This window comes from Heptranchias perlo, chromosome 30 (genome assembly GCF_035084215.1).
Source record: "Heptranchias perlo isolate sHepPer1 chromosome 30, sHepPer1.hap1, whole genome shotgun sequence".
In the NCBI taxonomy this organism is placed as follows: domain Eukaryota; kingdom Metazoa; phylum Chordata; class Chondrichthyes; order Hexanchiformes; family Hexanchidae; genus Heptranchias; species Heptranchias perlo.
The window spans coordinates 29839057-29856265 of NC_090354.1; the positions used below are offsets into that span (position 1 = coordinate 29839057).

General features: G+C 47.6%; 1 protein-coding gene across 1 annotated transcript in view; it reads left to right on the forward strand.

Moving 5' to 3' along the window:
- Positions 1–1138: 1138 nt before the first annotated feature.
- The window catches only part of LOC137300025 (angiotensin-converting enzyme-like), a 225296-nt gene continuing 209225 nt past the window's right edge, over positions 1139–17209 (forward strand). The window contains exon 1 of the mRNA XM_067969117.1: positions 1139–1705. Within this exon, the coding sequence (XP_067825218.1) occupies positions 1496–1705 (210 nt within the window). The 5' untranslated portion in view covers positions 1139–1495. The remainder of the gene's footprint in view (positions 1706–17209) is intronic.

Here is a 17209-nt window from a genome sequence, read left to right on the forward strand (position 1 = left end):
GCAGTGTGATAATGACCAGACAATCTGTTTTTTAGCGAAGTTGGTTGAGGGATAAATATTGGCCAGGACACCGGGAAGAATCCCCTGAGACTACACTTCAAGAAAGAACTTCATTGGCTGTGAGGCACTTTGGGACATTCTGAGGTTGTGAAAGGCGCTATATAAATGCAAGACTCTTTATTATTTTTTCCCTGCTCTGTCCCCTCTCCTCTCTGTCTCTCTCTTCCTTATACTTTCTCTGGAATTTTTATTTTGTTCTTCGAAATAGTGCAATGGGGTCTTTTAGGGCAGACGGCAGGGTAATGCGAGGGCAGACAGGGCCTCGGTTTAACGTCTCATCCGAAAGACGGCACCTCCGACAGTGCTGCACTGGTAAGGAAGAAGATAAGACCGTGTCATAAACGTCAACCACGTCAGCAGCAAATCCTCCCGCCTCTGTGTATTTATAGTTGGGAATTCTGTATGGACTTCCCACGTGGAGATGTACAAGTGAAGGGAGCTCAGAAAACGAAACAGCTGATCCCATCCCAGGAGCCCGACTGGGTTCAGAGCAGCACCTCCCAGATAAGTACATGAAGGAGAAAGGAATAGAAGGATATGGTGATAGGGTGAGATGAAGTAAGGTGGGGGGAGGCTCGTATGGAGCATAAACACCGGCATAGACCAGTTGGGTCGAAATTGCCTATTTCTGTGCTGTAAAATTCCATGTAATTCCATGTAAACCCTCAAATCTACAAAAAAACATAAGCGAACATTCCCACCCTGAAAAAGCAAACAAAATCCATGGCGGAATAGGGGGCCGGTCGATTTCTCTGCTCCCCCACGGTGAACTTCAAGGTACCAACCTGGAAAATGTTGAATATATGGAAAAAGAAACAATTGCTGGCGTTTGACAGGAGCAGCAATTGGCCCGTGAGAGGCTTTACCGAGCCAGGCAAATTGTGTCCGGGTTTTTTTTTTGTGCTGTTGTTTGGCATCGATATAAATCGATGTAACGTGCAGCTGCAGACTGCTCAAAGGATCAAGAAATCGGATTAGTGAGTGCAGCTTCTGAGAGGGTCTATCTCACGGTGTGTATGTTTGTGAGAGAAAGAGAGAGAGAGAGAGAGAGAGAATTCAGTGTAAGATTCCTTCTGCTGCCATTCAGAGGCAGTGTTGAATTGAGTGAGACTCAGCTTGCTCCACCACTCCGATAGTATAAAGCAACCTTAGTACAGCAAGAGAAATTGCACTGGCAGATGTGAAGAAATTTGCTTTGCCTGGGGTAGCTGATGGCTCTGGGAGACGCCTCGAACACATAGTGCAGTAAAACAAGGCAGCAATTAAGGACAGCTTAAATTATTCTGAACAGTCTTATCATCAGTGAGTGTTGTAAGGTTATGTGTTATCAGCAGAACAGAGCTGGCAAGCCTGGGCTGGACACGTTTGTATTTAAAGAGGCCGGTGCTGGAGAGCACACTGAGAAAGGGGCAGACATCACAACAAGCGAAGGACTATGCCTTCGCTCCTCGGACTGCTCCTCCTCCTCGGGGGCTCCTGTGCCCTGGATACCATGTACAAACCCGGCAATTACAACAAGACTGAACAGGGGGCATCTATCTTTGTAAGCAATTACAACCAGACAGCAGAGACCATCAACTTCAAGAGTGTTTCAGCCAGCTGGGATTACAACACCAACCTGACCAAATACAACCAGGAGAAACAGGTACTGCTTTTACCCTCTTCTGATTAGCAGCCTGGTGTCATAGACTCCCAGATCTGTCACACACACGCAGGCAGTGGAGCCCAGCGTTCTCTCCTGGCCAGGGTCTTAACTCAACATCTTACTGTTCGGGCAACAATGAAAATATAAAATAAAGGCCACAAATCCTACATTTAACATCAAATAATGGAGCTGGACAACTTTGCTGCCTGGGTCACAGCTTTTATTTTAATTGGGGAAAAATATAGAAGATCTTAGATTGCTTTTCTCCCTGAAAATGTAACGTCGATGTTTCACATCGCTGGCTCACGAGAGGTTGCCGCGTGTTTAACTGATTCACCGCCACTGAACACAGGCGTAAGTTGCATCCCACCTTGTGTCGTTCCCTCAGAGAGAGGTCGGAGAGGGGGTCAGAGAGCGGGTCAGAGAGGGGGTCAGAGAGGGGGTCAGAGAACGGGTCAGAGAGAGGGTCAGAGAGAGGGTCAGAGAGCGGGTCAGAGAGAGGGTCAGAGAGAGGGTCAGAGAGCGGGTCAGAGAGAGGGTCAGAGAGAGGGTCAGAGCGGGGGGGTCAGAGAGAGGGTCAGAGCGGGTCAGAGAGGGGGTCAGAGAGCGGGTCAGAGAGCGGGTCAGAGAGAGGCTCAGAGAGCGGGTCAGAGCGGGTCAGAGAGAGGGTCAGAGAGCGGGTCAGAGAGGGGGGTCAGAGAGAGGGTCAGAACGGGTCAGAGAGAGGGTCAGAGAGAGGGTCAGAGCGGGTCGGAGAGAGGGTCAGAGAGAGGGTCAGACAGCGGGTCAGAGAGGTGGGTCAGAGAGAGGGTCAGAATGGGTCAGAGAGAGGGTCAGAGAGAGGGTCAGAGCGGGTCAGAGAGGGGGGTCAGAGAGAGGGTCAGAACGGGTCAGAGAGAGGGTCAGAGCGGGTCAGAGAGAGGGTCAGAGAGAGGGTCAGACAGCGGGTCAGAGAGGGGATCAGAGAGAGGGCCAGAGAGCGGGTCAGAGAGGGGGTCAGAGCGAGTCAGAGAGGGGGTCAGAGAGCAGGTCAGAGAGAGGGTCAGAGAGGGGGGTCAGAGAGAGGGTCAGAGAGCAGGTCTGAGGAGGGTCTGAGAGGGTCAGCAAGGGGGCCAGAGAGGGGGTCAGAGACCGGGTCTGAGAGGGTGTAGGTGAACTGGATGTGACAATTGGAACCCACCAGCGACCAAGAGTCGCCTCGTCATTCTGGCCCATTGTTTTCTTTTTAAAATTTGTTTCCTCCTTAAGGGGCTGACCCATCCTCTGGTACCTTACCCAAGTGCACATTCTTCACCCGTCAGTCTAGATATTGACTATCGATGTTAATTCTTCGCCCACTAGTCTAGACGCTGAATGTTGGTGGGCATTCTTCACCCACCAGTCTAGACAATGAATGTCGGTGGGCATTCTTCGCCCACCAGTCTGCACAGTGACTGTCAGTCACCTGCCAGTCTAGACGCTGAATGTCGGTGGGATATGGACTATGGGACTTAGCAGGCTCATCTAATTCTGTTCCCGCAAGTCATCCACAACTGTGTACTTTGCAGCAGGGAGTCACTGGGTAACGATGAGAAGTGGGTTTTTCCTGGATGATTTTTCCTCATCCCACCCCGGAGTGCTGAGACCAAATGTAGTGCCTCTACCGCTGACCTATGTAGCTCAGTATCACACCGATCAGTATGATTACCCACTTGGCCATCGTGGCGAGGGGGGGGAGGGGGACTCTGACCAAGTTACACTCAGTCTACGAAGGTGACAGTACAGCGACTGGGTTTAGTGCTTCTGGGCCAGATTGTGTGACTGAATGTTCCATTCAGAAGTGGGCTAGCCTCTCACTGCTGACTGTACTCTGTAGTCAGACCTACAGGAGTGCCAGACTCCACATCCTGTCTGTGATTGAGTTACAGGGGTCATTTTAACCTGACTCACCGGGTGGTCAATGGCGCATAAAGTTGGGCAGGGTGTAAACCGGGTGACGGACCTGATCCCGACAGCTTCCCGCCGGGTGGGTTAGATTGGAATTACCCCCAAAGGATAGGTTCACAAAGCTCCAATTCCTTTCTCTCATCGTGCTGTACGGTTCCTCTGACTTGTTAAGTTAAACACAGTCCAGTGAGGACACCCTCATTACAAAGGAGTTTTGCCCTGTTAGCTTCACAGGAATAATACCTAAAAAGTTAACCTGTTCAGTAAATGAGATTGGGCCCCACAGCACAAATTGCCCATAATTTGCCACAAAACAATCCAGCTCGGGCAGCCTGCAGAGACCGTGACTGGGAGTGTGCGATGTTGGTACCAGGTGCTTAAAATATAGTGTCCCATTCCTCAGTGAAAGTAAAAGGAAATCCTGTCACAGAGAGGGGACTGATCCTGGATTCCCTCTTTGTTGTTCACAGTGAAAAGAAAGAAACAGAAAGATATACGATAGCCTATAAATCATACGGGATCCTGGGCTTTATTAATAGAGGCATAGAGTACAAAAGCAAGCAAGTTATTGTAAACCTTTATAAAACACTGGTTAGGCCCCAGCTGGAGTATTGTGTTCGATTCTGGGCACCACACTTTAGGAAGGATGTCAGGCCTTAGAGAGGGTGCAGAAGAGATTTACTAGAATGGTACCAGGGATGAGGAACTCCAGTTATATGGAGAGACTGGAGAAGCTGGGGTTGTTCGCCTTAGAACAGAGAAGGTTAAGGGGAGATTTGATAGAGGTGTTCAAAATCATGAAGGGTTTTGATAGGGTAAATAAGGAGAAACTGTTTCCAGTGGCAGAAGGGTCAGTAACCAGAGGATACAGATTTAAAGTGATCGGCAAAAGAGCCAGAGGAGACATGAGGAAAGATGCAGCGAGTTGTAATGATCTGGAATGCACTGCCTGATAGAATGGTAGAAGCAGATTCAATAGTAACTTTCAAAAGATAATTAGATAAATGCTTGAAGGGAAAAAATTTACAGGGCTATGGGGAAAGAGCAGGTGAATGGGACTAATTGGATAGCTCTTTCAAAGAGCCGGCACAGGCACGATGGGCCGAATGGCCTCCTCCTGTGCTGTACCATACTAAGATACTATGATACTTGAACTGACAACTTTCGGGCTCAGAGGTGAGAGTGCTGCCCATGAACCAAAGCCGGCAGTGCAGCAGCAATTAAGTTGCAAGAGACACAGGTTAACCATTAGGAAACTGGGAGTAAGAAGGGAATTCCAGTGGAAGTTTTTCACCCGTAGGTTAATCGAGTCGCAGAATAAGTTACCAGGGAAGGGCAGTGACCTGGGCAGTGTAAGTATGTCCAAGGGACAATTTGACTTCTTTCAGTTCTGCCGTGGCTGAATGTAAACTAATGAACCGCAATTCAACGCTCCGAGATCTCTGCGTTCCTCCAATTATGGCCTCTTGTGCATCCTGATTTCCTTCACCCCACCATTGGTGGCCGTGCCTTCAGATGCCTAGGCCCTAAGATCTGGAATTCCCTCCCTAAACCTCTCCACCTCTCTCTCTTCCTTTAAGACGCTCCTTAAAACCTACCTCTTTACCCAAAGAGTAGTTAGAATGTGGAACTTTTAATCACATGGAGTAGTTGAGGCAAATAGCATAGATGTGTTTAAGGGGAAGCTAGATAAACACATGAGGGAGAAAGGAATAGAAGGATATGTTGATAAGGTGAAGTGAATTAAGGTGGGAGGAGGCTCGTGTGGAGCATAAACACCGGCAAAGACCTGTTGGGCCGAATGGCCTGTTTCTGTGCTGTAAATCCTATGTAATTCTATGTTAGCTTTTGGTCACCTGTCCTAATATCTCTTTATGTGGCTTGGTGTCAAATTTTGTCTGATTACGCTCCTGTGAAGTGCCGAGAGATGTTTTACTACATTAAAGGTGCTATATAAATGCAAGTTGTTTTTTTGTTTGATGTGGATATGAGGGGACCAGAGGGCAGGCACAGAAGTTCTCTGGTGTAGCCTGATCTCCCTGACCCTATTGTTCCTCTTGTAAAAAGCTCAGCTACACGGAGATTCCCATTGGGAAACGATCAGGGAACCCCGATAGAGGTAATTCACATTTAGACTGGGGGCTTGAAAGTACACCAAATGACGAACAACGTAAAACACCTAACATGTTCACAATGAATTCCTTTGTCCGTTACTTTAATAAAAGTGTTAATTTTTAACAGGTTAATGCCTCTGTTGCAGAATCTAATATGACCGTGTCACGTCTACCACTCAGCATCAGTAAAGAGCAGCATGGAAATGCTGATAAAGTACAAGAAGAATTTACTAGAATGATTCCAGGGATGAGGGGCTTTAGTTACGTGGATAGACTGGAGAAGCTGGGGTTGTTCTCCTTGGAACAGAGAAGGTTGAGAGGAGATTTGATAGAGGTATTGAAAATCATGAAGGGTCCAGACAGAGTAGATAGAGAGAAACTGTTCCCATTGGTGGAATGGTCAAGAACCAGAGGACACAGATTTAAGGTGATTGGCAAAAGAACCAAAGGTGACATGAGGGAAAACCTTTTTTACACAGCAAGTGGTTAGGATCTGCCCGAGGGGAGTGGTGAAGGCAAATTCAATAATGGCCTTCAAAAGGGAACTGGATAAGTTCTTAAAAGGAAAAAATTTGCATGGCTACAGGGAAAGGGCGGGGGAGTGGAACCAGCTGGATTGCTCTTGCATAGAGCCGGCGCAGACTCAATGGGCCGAATGGCCTCCTTTCGTGCTGTAACCTTTCTGTGATTCTATGAACTGAATGATCAAAGAATAGATTAATTGGGAAATGTTACTGATAGATTGAGTAAATGGAGAAACTTTTAAAACTATAATACTGAACATGCAAACTAAGAAAAAATGCGATGAGGCCCCTGAAATTGCTCGGGCTGCGATTCCAGCACCTGCACCAGGATCGTGTCCGCTGGCAACCTCCAACTTGCTCCTCTCTCCTCCACAGCCGGACATTCCTTCAATTGTTGCATTGTCCGGAGGAGGGGAATTGTTTCCCCCCCTCCCCCCGCCCACCCTGAAAGGATCACTCTGTGTCCTTTAGTAAAGAGACGTTAAATAAATGTTAAAAAGTAGCTTTTATCATTGGGGGTCCAAGATACAGTCTTCAGCCATGTTTTAGGTCAAAACGCCTCTTTCCTCTCAGCAAGCTGGGATTCAAAGCCTCCGAGAATCCATGAACACAGGAATACTGATGTCCAGAGTACCCGCCCATGACCCTGCCCATGACCCTCCCGTGTCGATGGCCTTGTTTGGGATTGACAGCCATGCCACACTTTACAAGGCCTAGAGGTGCCACACTTTACAAGGCCTAGAGGTGCCACACATTATAAGGCCCGGCCGTGCCACTCTTTGCTGAAGGTGGTTGACTCCAGGAATGGGCAATAAATGCTGCCATGCCAGTGTTGCCCATATCAAATGAGGAATTTTTTTTAAAATTTGAATTAAGCATGTTAAAAGGAGCAGACTGTACTTGGTAAATTAAAGAGACTTAAGATTAACAAATCCACGGGGTCAATGACAGATATCCTTTGGCAGGGCACTTGGTATTATCATGAAGGAATCATTGAGTAGTGACATTGCTGCAGGAGTTCCTCAGGGCAGTATCCTAGGCCCAACCATCTTCAGGTGCTTATCAATGACCTTCCCTCCATCATAAGATCAGAAATGGGGATGTTCGCTGATGATTGCACAGTGTTCAGTTGCATTCACAACTCCTCAGATAATGAAGCAGTCCCTGCTCGCATGCAGCAAGACCTGGACAACATCCAAGCTTGGGCTGATAAGTGGCAAGTAACATTTGCGCCAGACAAGTGCCAGGCAATGACCATCTCCAACAAGAGAGAGTCTAACCACCTCCCCTTGACATTCAACGGCGTTACCATTGCCGAATCCCCCACCATCAACATCCTGGGGTCACCATTGACCAGAAACATAACTGGGCCAGCCATATAAATACTGTGGCTACAAGAGCAGGTCAGAGGCTGGGTATTCTGCGGCGAGTGACTCACCTCCTGACTCCCCAAAGCCTTTCCACCATCTACAAGGCACAAGTCAAGAATGCGATGGAATACTCTCCACTTGCCTGGATGAGTGCAGCTCCAACAACACTCAAGAAGCTCGACACCATCCAGGACAAAGCAGCCCGCTTGATTGGCACCCCATCCACCACCCTAAACATTCACTCCCTTCACCACCGACGCACAGTGGCTGCAGTGTGTACCATCCACAGGATGCACTGCAGCAACCTGCCAAGGCTTCTTCGACAGCACCTCCCAAATCCACGACCTCTACCACGTAGAAGGACAAGAGCAGCAGACACATAGGAACAACACCACCTGCACGTTTCCCTCCAAGTCAGACACCATCCCGACTTGGAAATATATCGCTGTTCCATCATCGCCGCTGGGTCAAAATCCTAGAACTCCCTTCCTAACAGCACTGTGGGAGAACCTTCACCACACGGACTGCAGCGGTTCAAGAAGGCGGCTCACCACCACCTTCTCGAGGGCAATTAGGGACGGGCAATAAATGCCGGCCTCGCCAGTGACGCCCACATCTCATGAACGAATAATAAAAAAGGTCCCAGGGAATTGAGCACGAGCTAGAAAAAGGCAACAAATTAAACCTAAGCAACTTTAGGCTTATCAGGGCTAATGTCAAAGCAGGTAAAATAATGTAAACTATTCTGAGGAGTAGGCGGAGGAGAGCCTGCACAGTAATAATTCAATAAGGAAGAGGTAGCGTGGCTGGGATGGGACATGCTGCTGTCGAGCCTCCTTGCAGAAGTAGATAGTAGAACTTGTAATGATATAGTGTGAACATTTCTAGATGTTCCCTTGCTTCAGTGGATGTCAATGTTTCATATCCGTTTGCGTATGTAAATTAGAGTCTTTGACAATGTGACAATTAGGCAATCGGTTTGATCAGGGAACCTGAAGGTGGAGCTTTGTTAGTTGAAGCTGAATGCTGTTTTATGTAATGTTGTTTTCAACATACATACATACATAGAACATACAGCACAGAAACTGGCCATTCGGCCCAACTGGTCTATGCCAGTGTTTATGCTCCACATGAGCCTCCTCCCTCCCTACTTCATCTAACCCCATCAACATAACACTTTATTCCTTTCTCCCTCGTGTGTTTATCTCGCTTCCCCTTAAATGTATCTATGCTAGTCGCCTCAACTACTCCTTGTGGTAGAGCATTCCACATTCCCACCACTCTCTTGGTGAAGAAGTTTCTCCTGAATTCCCTATTGGATTTATTAGTGACTATTTTATATTTATAGCCTCTAGTTTTAGTCTCCCCCTCAAGTGGAAACATCTTCTCTCTGTCTACCCTATCAAACCCTTTCATAATCTTAAAGACCTCTATCAGGTCACCCCTCAGCTTTCTCTTTTCTAGAGAAAAGCGTCTCAGCCTGTTCAGTATTTCCTAATAGTTATAACTTCTCAGTTCTGGTATCATCTTTGTAAATCTTTATTGCACCTTCTCCAGTGCCTCTATATTCTTTTTGTAATATGGAGACCAGAATTGTGCACAAAATTTCAAGTGTGGTCTAACCAAGGATCTATACAATTTTAACATAACTTCTCCGCTTTTCAATTCTATCCCTCTAAAAATGAGCCCCAGTGCTTTGCTAGAGAATGCTAAAACAATTCAAATAAAATAATACTGAACTCACTCCAATAGAGGGGCCAATTTCAACTGTTCCCGCCAGGCAGAAACCGGGGACCAGTGAGTCTGTGCCCACTTTACACTCCAAGTGATTTTCCTTTCTATTGAAGTCAATGGAAGTGAAATCGGGCAGGATTTAAAACAGGCGTCCAGCCCAAAGCACCGCTGCTCGCAATTCACCCTGTCCTTGCTAACCATTGGCTCCCTTCCTCAACGCCTGAAGTTTAAAGTTCTCATCCTCCTGTTCAAATCTCTTTGTCATCTCACCCCTCCCTCTCTCTGTAACCTTTGGCAACTCTTCGTTCCTCGGCCTTTATCCTCTTCTGCATCCTCTCCCTCCCTTCGTATCACCATCGGCGGCTGTGTCGTCAGCCGCCTTAGCCCCACACTCTGAAATTCCTCTCTAAACCGCTCTGTCTCTCCATTTCCATCTCTACCCTTACAACCCTCCTTAAAAACCACCGCTTTGACCAAGTTTTGGTCACCCTTCCTAACATCTCTTTCTTTTGCAAGGCATCCATTTATTTCCTTACCTCTTTGTGAAGCATCTTGGGATGTTTTTTGACATTCAAGGCGTGATTTAAATACGACTTGTTGTAGTGAGAGGCAACAAAAAGTTGGAGAGCCTCAAACTCTACAGTTTGGGGCAAGTTGTCTAAGGGTTTTGTCCTTTGCTGTTGTTACATTCTGCTACACTAGATAGTTTAACTCTGTGTTGCCAGCACTTGAAGGTATAAAATTGTGTCTTCCCCCCGAAAGAGTCACTGAGTGAGAGTGAGTCACTCTGAGAGTCACTGAGTGAGCAAGAGAGAATCACTGAGTGAGTGAGAGTCACTTAGTGAGAGAGAGTCACTGAGTGAGAGAGAGTCACTGAGTGAGTGAGAGAGTCATTGAATGAGTGCATGAGTCACTGAGTGAGTGAGAAAATGTCACTGAGTGAATGAGAAAGTGTCACTGATTGAGTGAGAAAGAGTCATTGAGCGAGTGAGAAAGCCATTGAACGAGTGAAAAAGACTCACTGAATGAGTGATAGAGTCACTGAGTGAGTGAGTGAGCCACTGAGTGAGAGAGGGTCACTGAGTGAGTGAGAGAGTCACTGAGTGAGTGGGAGAGTCACTGAGTGAATGAGAAACATTCACTGAGTGAGAGAGACTCACTGAGTGAGAGAGAATCACTGACTGAGTGAGAGAGAATCACAATGAGAGAGTCACTGAGTGAGTGAGAGAGTCACTGATTGAGTGAGTCACTGAGTGAGAGAGAGAGAGTCACTGAGTGAGAGAGAGAGAGTCACTGAGTGAGAGAGAGTCACTGAGTGAGTGAGAGTCGCTGAGTGATAGAGTGAGTCACTGAGTGAGTGAGAGTCGCTGAGTGAGAGAGTGAGTCACTGAGTGAGAGAGAGTCACTGAGTGAGAGAGTGAGTCACTGAGTGAGTGAGAGTCGCTGAGTGATAGAGTGAGTCACTGAGTGAGAGAGAGTCACTGAGTGAGAGAGTGAGTCACTGAGTGAGTGAGAGTCGCTGAGTGAGAGAGTGAGTCACTGAGTGATAGAGAGTCACTGAGTGAGAGAGAGTCACTGAGTGAGAGAGAGTCACTGAGTGAGTGAGAGTCGCTGAGTGATAGAGTGAGTCACTGAGTGAGTGAGAGAGTCACTGAGTGAGTCACTGAGTGAGTGAGTGAGTCACTGAGTGAGTGAGAGAGTCACTGAGTGAGAGAGTGAGTCACTGAGTGAGAGAGAGTCGCTGAGTGATAGAGTGAGTCACTGAGTGAGTGAGAGAGTCACTGAGTGAGAGAGTGAGTCACTGAGTGAGTGAGAGAGTCACTGAGTGAGAGAGTGAGTCACTGAGTGAGTGAGAGTCACTGAGTGAGAGAGAGAGTCACTGAGTGAGAGAGAGTCACTGAGTGATAGAGAGAGAGTCACTGAGTGGGAGAGAGTCACTGAGTGAGAGAGTGAGTCACTGAGTGAGTGAGAGAGTCACTGAGTGAGAGAGTGAGTCACTGAGTGAGTGAGAGTCACTGAGTGAGAGAGAGAGTCACTGAGTGAGAGAGAGAGAGTCACTGAGTGAGAGAGAGAGTCACTGAGTGAGAGAGAGTCACTGAGTGCATGAGAGAGTCATTGAATGAGTGTGTGAGTCACTGAGTGAGTGAGAGAATGTCACTGAATGAATGGGAAAGTGTCACTGAGTGAGAAAGAGTCACTGAGCGAGTGAGAGTCATTAAGCGAGTGAGAAAGACACACTGAGTGAGTGAGACATTCACTGAGTGAGTGAGTCACCGAGTGAGAGAGAGAGAGTCACTTGGTGAGAGAGAGTCACTGAGTGAGAGGGAAAGTCAGTGAGTGAGTGAGTCACTGAGTGAGTGAGAGTCACCGAGTGAGAGAGTCACTGAGTGAGAGAGGGAGTCACTGATTGATTGAGAGTCACTGAGTGAGTGAAAGTTACTGAGTGAGTGAGAGAGAATCACAGTGAGAGTCACTGAGTGTGAGAGAGAGAGAGTCACTGAGCGAGTGAAAGTCACTGAGGGAGAGAGGGAGTCACTGATTGATTGAGAGCCACTGAGTGAGTGAAAGTTACTGAGTGAGTGAGAGAGAATCACAGTGAGAGTCACTGAGTGTGAGAGAGAGTCACTGAGTGAGTGAGAAAATGTCACTGAGTGAATGAGAAAGTGTCACTGATTGAGTGAGAAAGAGTCACTGAGCGAGTGAGAAAGAGTCATTGAGCAAGTGAGAAAGACTCACTGAGTGAGTGAGTCATTGAGTGAGTGAGTGAGTCACTGAGTGAGAGAGAGAGAGTCACTTAGTGAGAGAGAGTCACTGAGTGAGTGAGTCACTGAGTGAGGAAGATTCACTGAGTGAGTTAGAGTCACTGCGTGAATGAGAAAGTGTCACTGAGTGAATGAGAAATTGTCACTGAGCGAGTGAGAAAGACTCACTGAGTGAGAAAGTCATTGAGTGAGTCATTGAGTGAGAGAGGATCACTGAGTGAGTGAGTGAGTGGGTCACTGAGTGAGAGAGGATCACTGAGTGAGTGAGTCATTGAATGAGTGCATGAGTCGCTGAGTGAGTGAGAAAATGGCACTGAGTGAATGAGAAAGACTCACTGAGTGAGAGAGAGAGAATTACTGAGTGAGAGAGAGTCACTGAGTGAGTGAGAAAGAATCACAGTGAGAGACTCACTGAGTGAGAAAGAGAGAGTCACTGAGTGAGAGAGAGAGTCACTGAGTGAGTGTAACTGAGGGAGAGAGAGGGTCACTGAGTGAGTGAGTGAGTGAGTCACTGAGTGAGGAAGACACACTGAGTGAATGAGGAGTCACTGAGTGAATGAGGAGTCACTGAGTCAATGAGAGAGTCACTGAGTGAGTGAGAGTCACTGAGTGAGTGAGAGTCACTGAGTCAATGAGAGAGTCACTGAGTGTGTGAGTGAGAGAGTCACTGAATGAGTGAGAGTCACTGAGGGAGAGGAGTCACTGATTGATTGAGAGTCACTGAGTGAGTGAAAGTCATTGAGTGAGAGAAGGTCACTGAGTGAGTGAGAGTCACTGAATGAGTGAGAGAGTCACTGAGTGAATGAGAGAGTCACTGAGTGAGTGAGAGTCACTGAGTGAGAGAGAGAGAGTCACTGAGTGAGAGAGAGAGAGTCACTGAGTGAGAGAGAGTCACTGAGTGAGTGAGAGTCGCTAAGTGATAGAGTGAGTCACTGAGTGAGTGAGAGTCGCTGAGTGAGAGAGTGAGTCACTGAGTGAGAGAGAGTCACTGAGTGAGAGAGTGAGTCACTGAGTGAGTGAGAGTCGCTGAGTGATAGAGTGAGTCACTGAGTGAGAGAGAGTCACTGAGTGAGAGAGTGAGTCACTGAGTGAGTGAGAGTCGCTGAGTGAGAGAGTGAGTCACTGAGTGATAGAGAGTCACTGAGTGAGAGAGAGTCACTGAGTGAGAGAGAGTCACTGAGTGAGTGAGAGTCGCTGAGTGATAGAGTGAGTCACTGAGTGAGTGAGAGAGTCACTGAGTGAGTCACTGAGTGAGTGAGTGAGTCACTGAGTGAGTGAGAGAGTCACTGAGTGAGAGAGTGAGTCACTGAGTGAGAGAGAGTCGCTGAGTGATAGAGTGAGTCACTGAGTGAGTGAGAGAGTCACTGAGTGAGAGAGTGAGTCACTGAGTGAGTGAGAGAGTCACTGAGTGAGAGAGTGAGTCACTGAGTGAGTGAGAGTCACTGAGTGAGAGAGAGAGTCACTGAGTGAGAGAGAGTCACTGAGTGATAGAGAGAGAGTCACTGAGTGGGAGAGAGTCACTGAGTGAGAGAGTGAGTCACTGAGTGAGTGAGAGAGTCACTGAGTGAGAGAGTGAGTCACTGAGTGAGTGAGAGTCACTGAGTGAGAGAGAGAGTCACTGAGTGAGAGAGAGAGAGTCACTGAGTGAGAGAGAGAGTCACTGAGTGAGAGAGAGTCACTGAGTGCATGGGAGAGTCATTGAATGAGTGTGTGAGTCACTGAGTGAGTGAGAGAATGTCACTGAATGAATGGGAAAGTGTCACTGAGTGAGAAAGAGTCACTGAGCGAGTGAGAGTCATTAAGCGAGTGAGAAAGACACACTGAGTGAGTGAGACATTCACTGAGTGAGTGAGTCACCGAGTGAGAGAGAGAGAGTCACTTGGTGAGAGAGAGTCACTGAGTGAGAGGGAAAGTCAGTGAGTGAGTGAGTCACTGAGTGAGTGAGAGTCACCGAGTGAGAGAGTCACTGAGTGAGAGAGGGAGTCACTGATTGATTGAGAGTCACTGAGTGAGTGAAAGTTACTGAGTGAGTGAGAGAGAATCACAGTGAGAGTCACTGAGTGTGAGAGAGAGAGAGTCACTGAGCGAGTGAAAGTCACTGAGGGAGAGAGGGAGTCACTGATTGATTGAGAGCCACTGAGTGAGTGAAAGTTACTGAGTGAGTGAGAGAGAATCACAGTGAGAGTCACTGAGTGTGAGAGAGAGTCACTGAGTGAGTGAGAAAATGTCACTGAGTGAATGAGAAAGTGTCACTGATTGAGTGAGAAAGAGTCACTGAGCGAGTGAGAAAGAGTCATTGAGCAAGTGAGAAAGACTCACTGAGTGAGTGAGTCATTGAGTGAGTGAGTGAGTCACTGAGTGAGAGAGAGAGAGTCACTTAGTGAGAGAGAGTCACTGAGTGAGTGAGTCACTGAGTGAGGAAGATTCACTGAGTGAGTTAGAGTCACTGCGTGAATGAGAAAGTGTCACTGAGTGAATGAGAAATTGTCACTGAGCGAGTGAGAAAGACTCACTGAGTGAGAAAGTCATTGAGTGAGTCATTGAGTGAGAGAGGATCACTGAGTGAGTGAGTGAGTGGGTCACTGAGTGAGAGAGGATCACTGAGTGAGTGAGTCATTGAATGAGTGCATGAGTCGCTGAGTGAGTGAGAAAATGGCACTGAGTGAATGAGAAAGACTCACTGAGTGAGAGAGAGAGAATTACTGAGTGAGAGAGAGTCACTGAGTGAGTGAGAAAGAATCACAGTGAGAGACTCACTGAGTGAGAAAGAGAGAGTCACTGAGTGAGAGAGAGAGTCACTGAGTGAGTGTAACTGAGGGAGAGAGAGGGTCACTGAGTGAGTGAGTGAGTGAGTCACTGAGTGAGGAAGACACACTGAGTGAATGAGGAGTCACTGAGTGAATGAGGAGTCACTGAGTCAATGAGAGAGTCACTGAGTGAGTGAGAGTCACTGAGTGAGTGAGAGTCACTGAGTCAATGAGAGAGTCACTGAGTGTGTGAGTGAGAGAGTCACTGAATGAGTGAGAGTCACTGAGGGAGAGGAGTCACTGATTGATTGAGAGTCACTGAGTGAGTGAAAGTCATTGAGTGAGAGAAGGTCACTGAGTGAGTGAGAGTCACTGAATGAGTGAGAGAGTCACTGAGTGAATGAGAGAGTCACTGAGTGAGTGAGAGTCACTGAGTGAGAGAGAGAGAGTCACTGAGTGAGAGAGAGAGAGTCACTGAGTGAGAGAGAGTCACTGAGTGAGTGAGAGTCGCTGAGTGATAGAGTGAGTCACTGAGTGAGTGAGAGTCGCTGAGTGAGAGAGTGAGTCACTGAGTGAGAGAGAGTCACTGAGTGAGAGAGTGAGTCACTGAGTGAGTGAGAGTCGCTGAGTGATAGAGTGAGTCACTGAGTGAGAGAGAGTCACTGAGTGAGAGAGTGAGTCACTGAGTGAGTGAGAGTCGCTGAGTGAGAGAGTGAGTCACTGAGTGATAGAGAGTCACTGAGTGAGAGAGAGTCACTGAGTGAGAGAGAGTCACTGAGTGAGTGAGAGTCGCTGAGTGATAGAGTGAGTCACTGAGTGAGTGAGAGAGTCACTGAGTGAGTCACTGAGTGAGTGAGTGAGTCACTGAGTGAGTGAGAGAGTCACTGAGTGAGAGAGTGAGTCACTGAGTGAGAGAGAGTCGCTGAGTGATAGAGTGAGTCACTGAGTGAGTGAGAGAGTCACTGAGTGAGAGAGTGAGTCACTGAGTGAGTGAGAGAGTCACTGAGTGAGAGAGTGAGTCACTGAGTGAGTGAGAGTCACTGAGTGAGAGAGAGAGTCACTGAGTGAGAGAGAGTCACTGAGTGATAGAGAGAGAGTCACTGAGTGGGAGAGAGTCACTGAGTGAGAGAGTGAGTCACTGAGTGAGTGAGAGAGTCACTGAGTGAGAGAGTGAGTCACTGAGTGAGTGAGAGTCACTGAGTGAGAGAGAGAGTCACTGAGTGAGAGAGAGAGAGTCACTGAGTGAGAGAGAGAGTCACTGAGTGAGAGAGAGTCACTGAGTGCATGAGAGAGTCATTGAATGAGTGTGTGAGTCACTGAGTGAGTGAGAGAATGTCACTGAATGAATGGGAAAGTGTCACTGAGTGAGAAAGAGTCACTGAGCGAGTGAGAGTCATTAAGCGAGTGAGAAAGACACACTGAGTGAGTGAGACATTCACTGAGTGAGTGAGTCACCGAGTGAGAGAGAGAGAGTCACTTGGTGAGAGAGAGTCACTGAGTGAGAGGGAAAGTCAGTGAGTGAGTGAGTCACTGAGTGAGTGAGAGTCACCGAGTGAGAGAGTCACTGAGTGAGAGAGGGAGTCACTGATTGATTGAGAGTCACTGAGTGAGTGAAAGTTACTGAGTGAGTGAGAGAGAATCACAGTGAGAGTCACTGAGTGTGAGAGAGAGAGAGTCACTGAGCGAGTGAAAGTCACTGAGGGAGAGAGGGAGTCACTGATTGATTGAGAGCCACTGAGTGAGTGAAAGTTACTGAGTGAGTGAGAGAGAATCACAGTGAGAGTCACTGAGTGTGAGAGAGAGTCACTGAGTGAGTGAGAAAATGTCACTGAGTGAATGAGAAAGTGTCACTGATTGAGTGAGAAAGAGTCACTGAGCGAGTGAGAAAGAGTCATTGAGCAAGTGAGAAAGACTCACTGAGTGAGTGAGTCATTGAGTGAGTGAGTGAGTCACTGAGTGAGAGAGAGAGAGTCACTTAGTGAGAGAGAGTCACTGAGTGAGTGAGTCACTGAGTGAGGAAGATTCACTGAGTGAGTTAGAGTCACTGCGTGAATGAGAAAGTGTCACTGAGTGAATGAGAAATTGTCACTGAGCGAGTGAGAAAGACTCACTGAGTGAGAAAGTCATTGAGTGAGTCATTGAGTGAGAGAGGATCACTGAGTGAGTGAGTGAGTGGGTCACTGAGTGAGAGAGGATCACTGAGTGAGTGAGTCATTGAATGAGTGCATGAGTCGCTGAGTGAGTGAGAAAATGGCACTGAGTGAATGAGAAAGACTCACTGAGTGAGAGAGAGAGAATTACTGAGTGAGAGAGAGTCACTGAGTGAG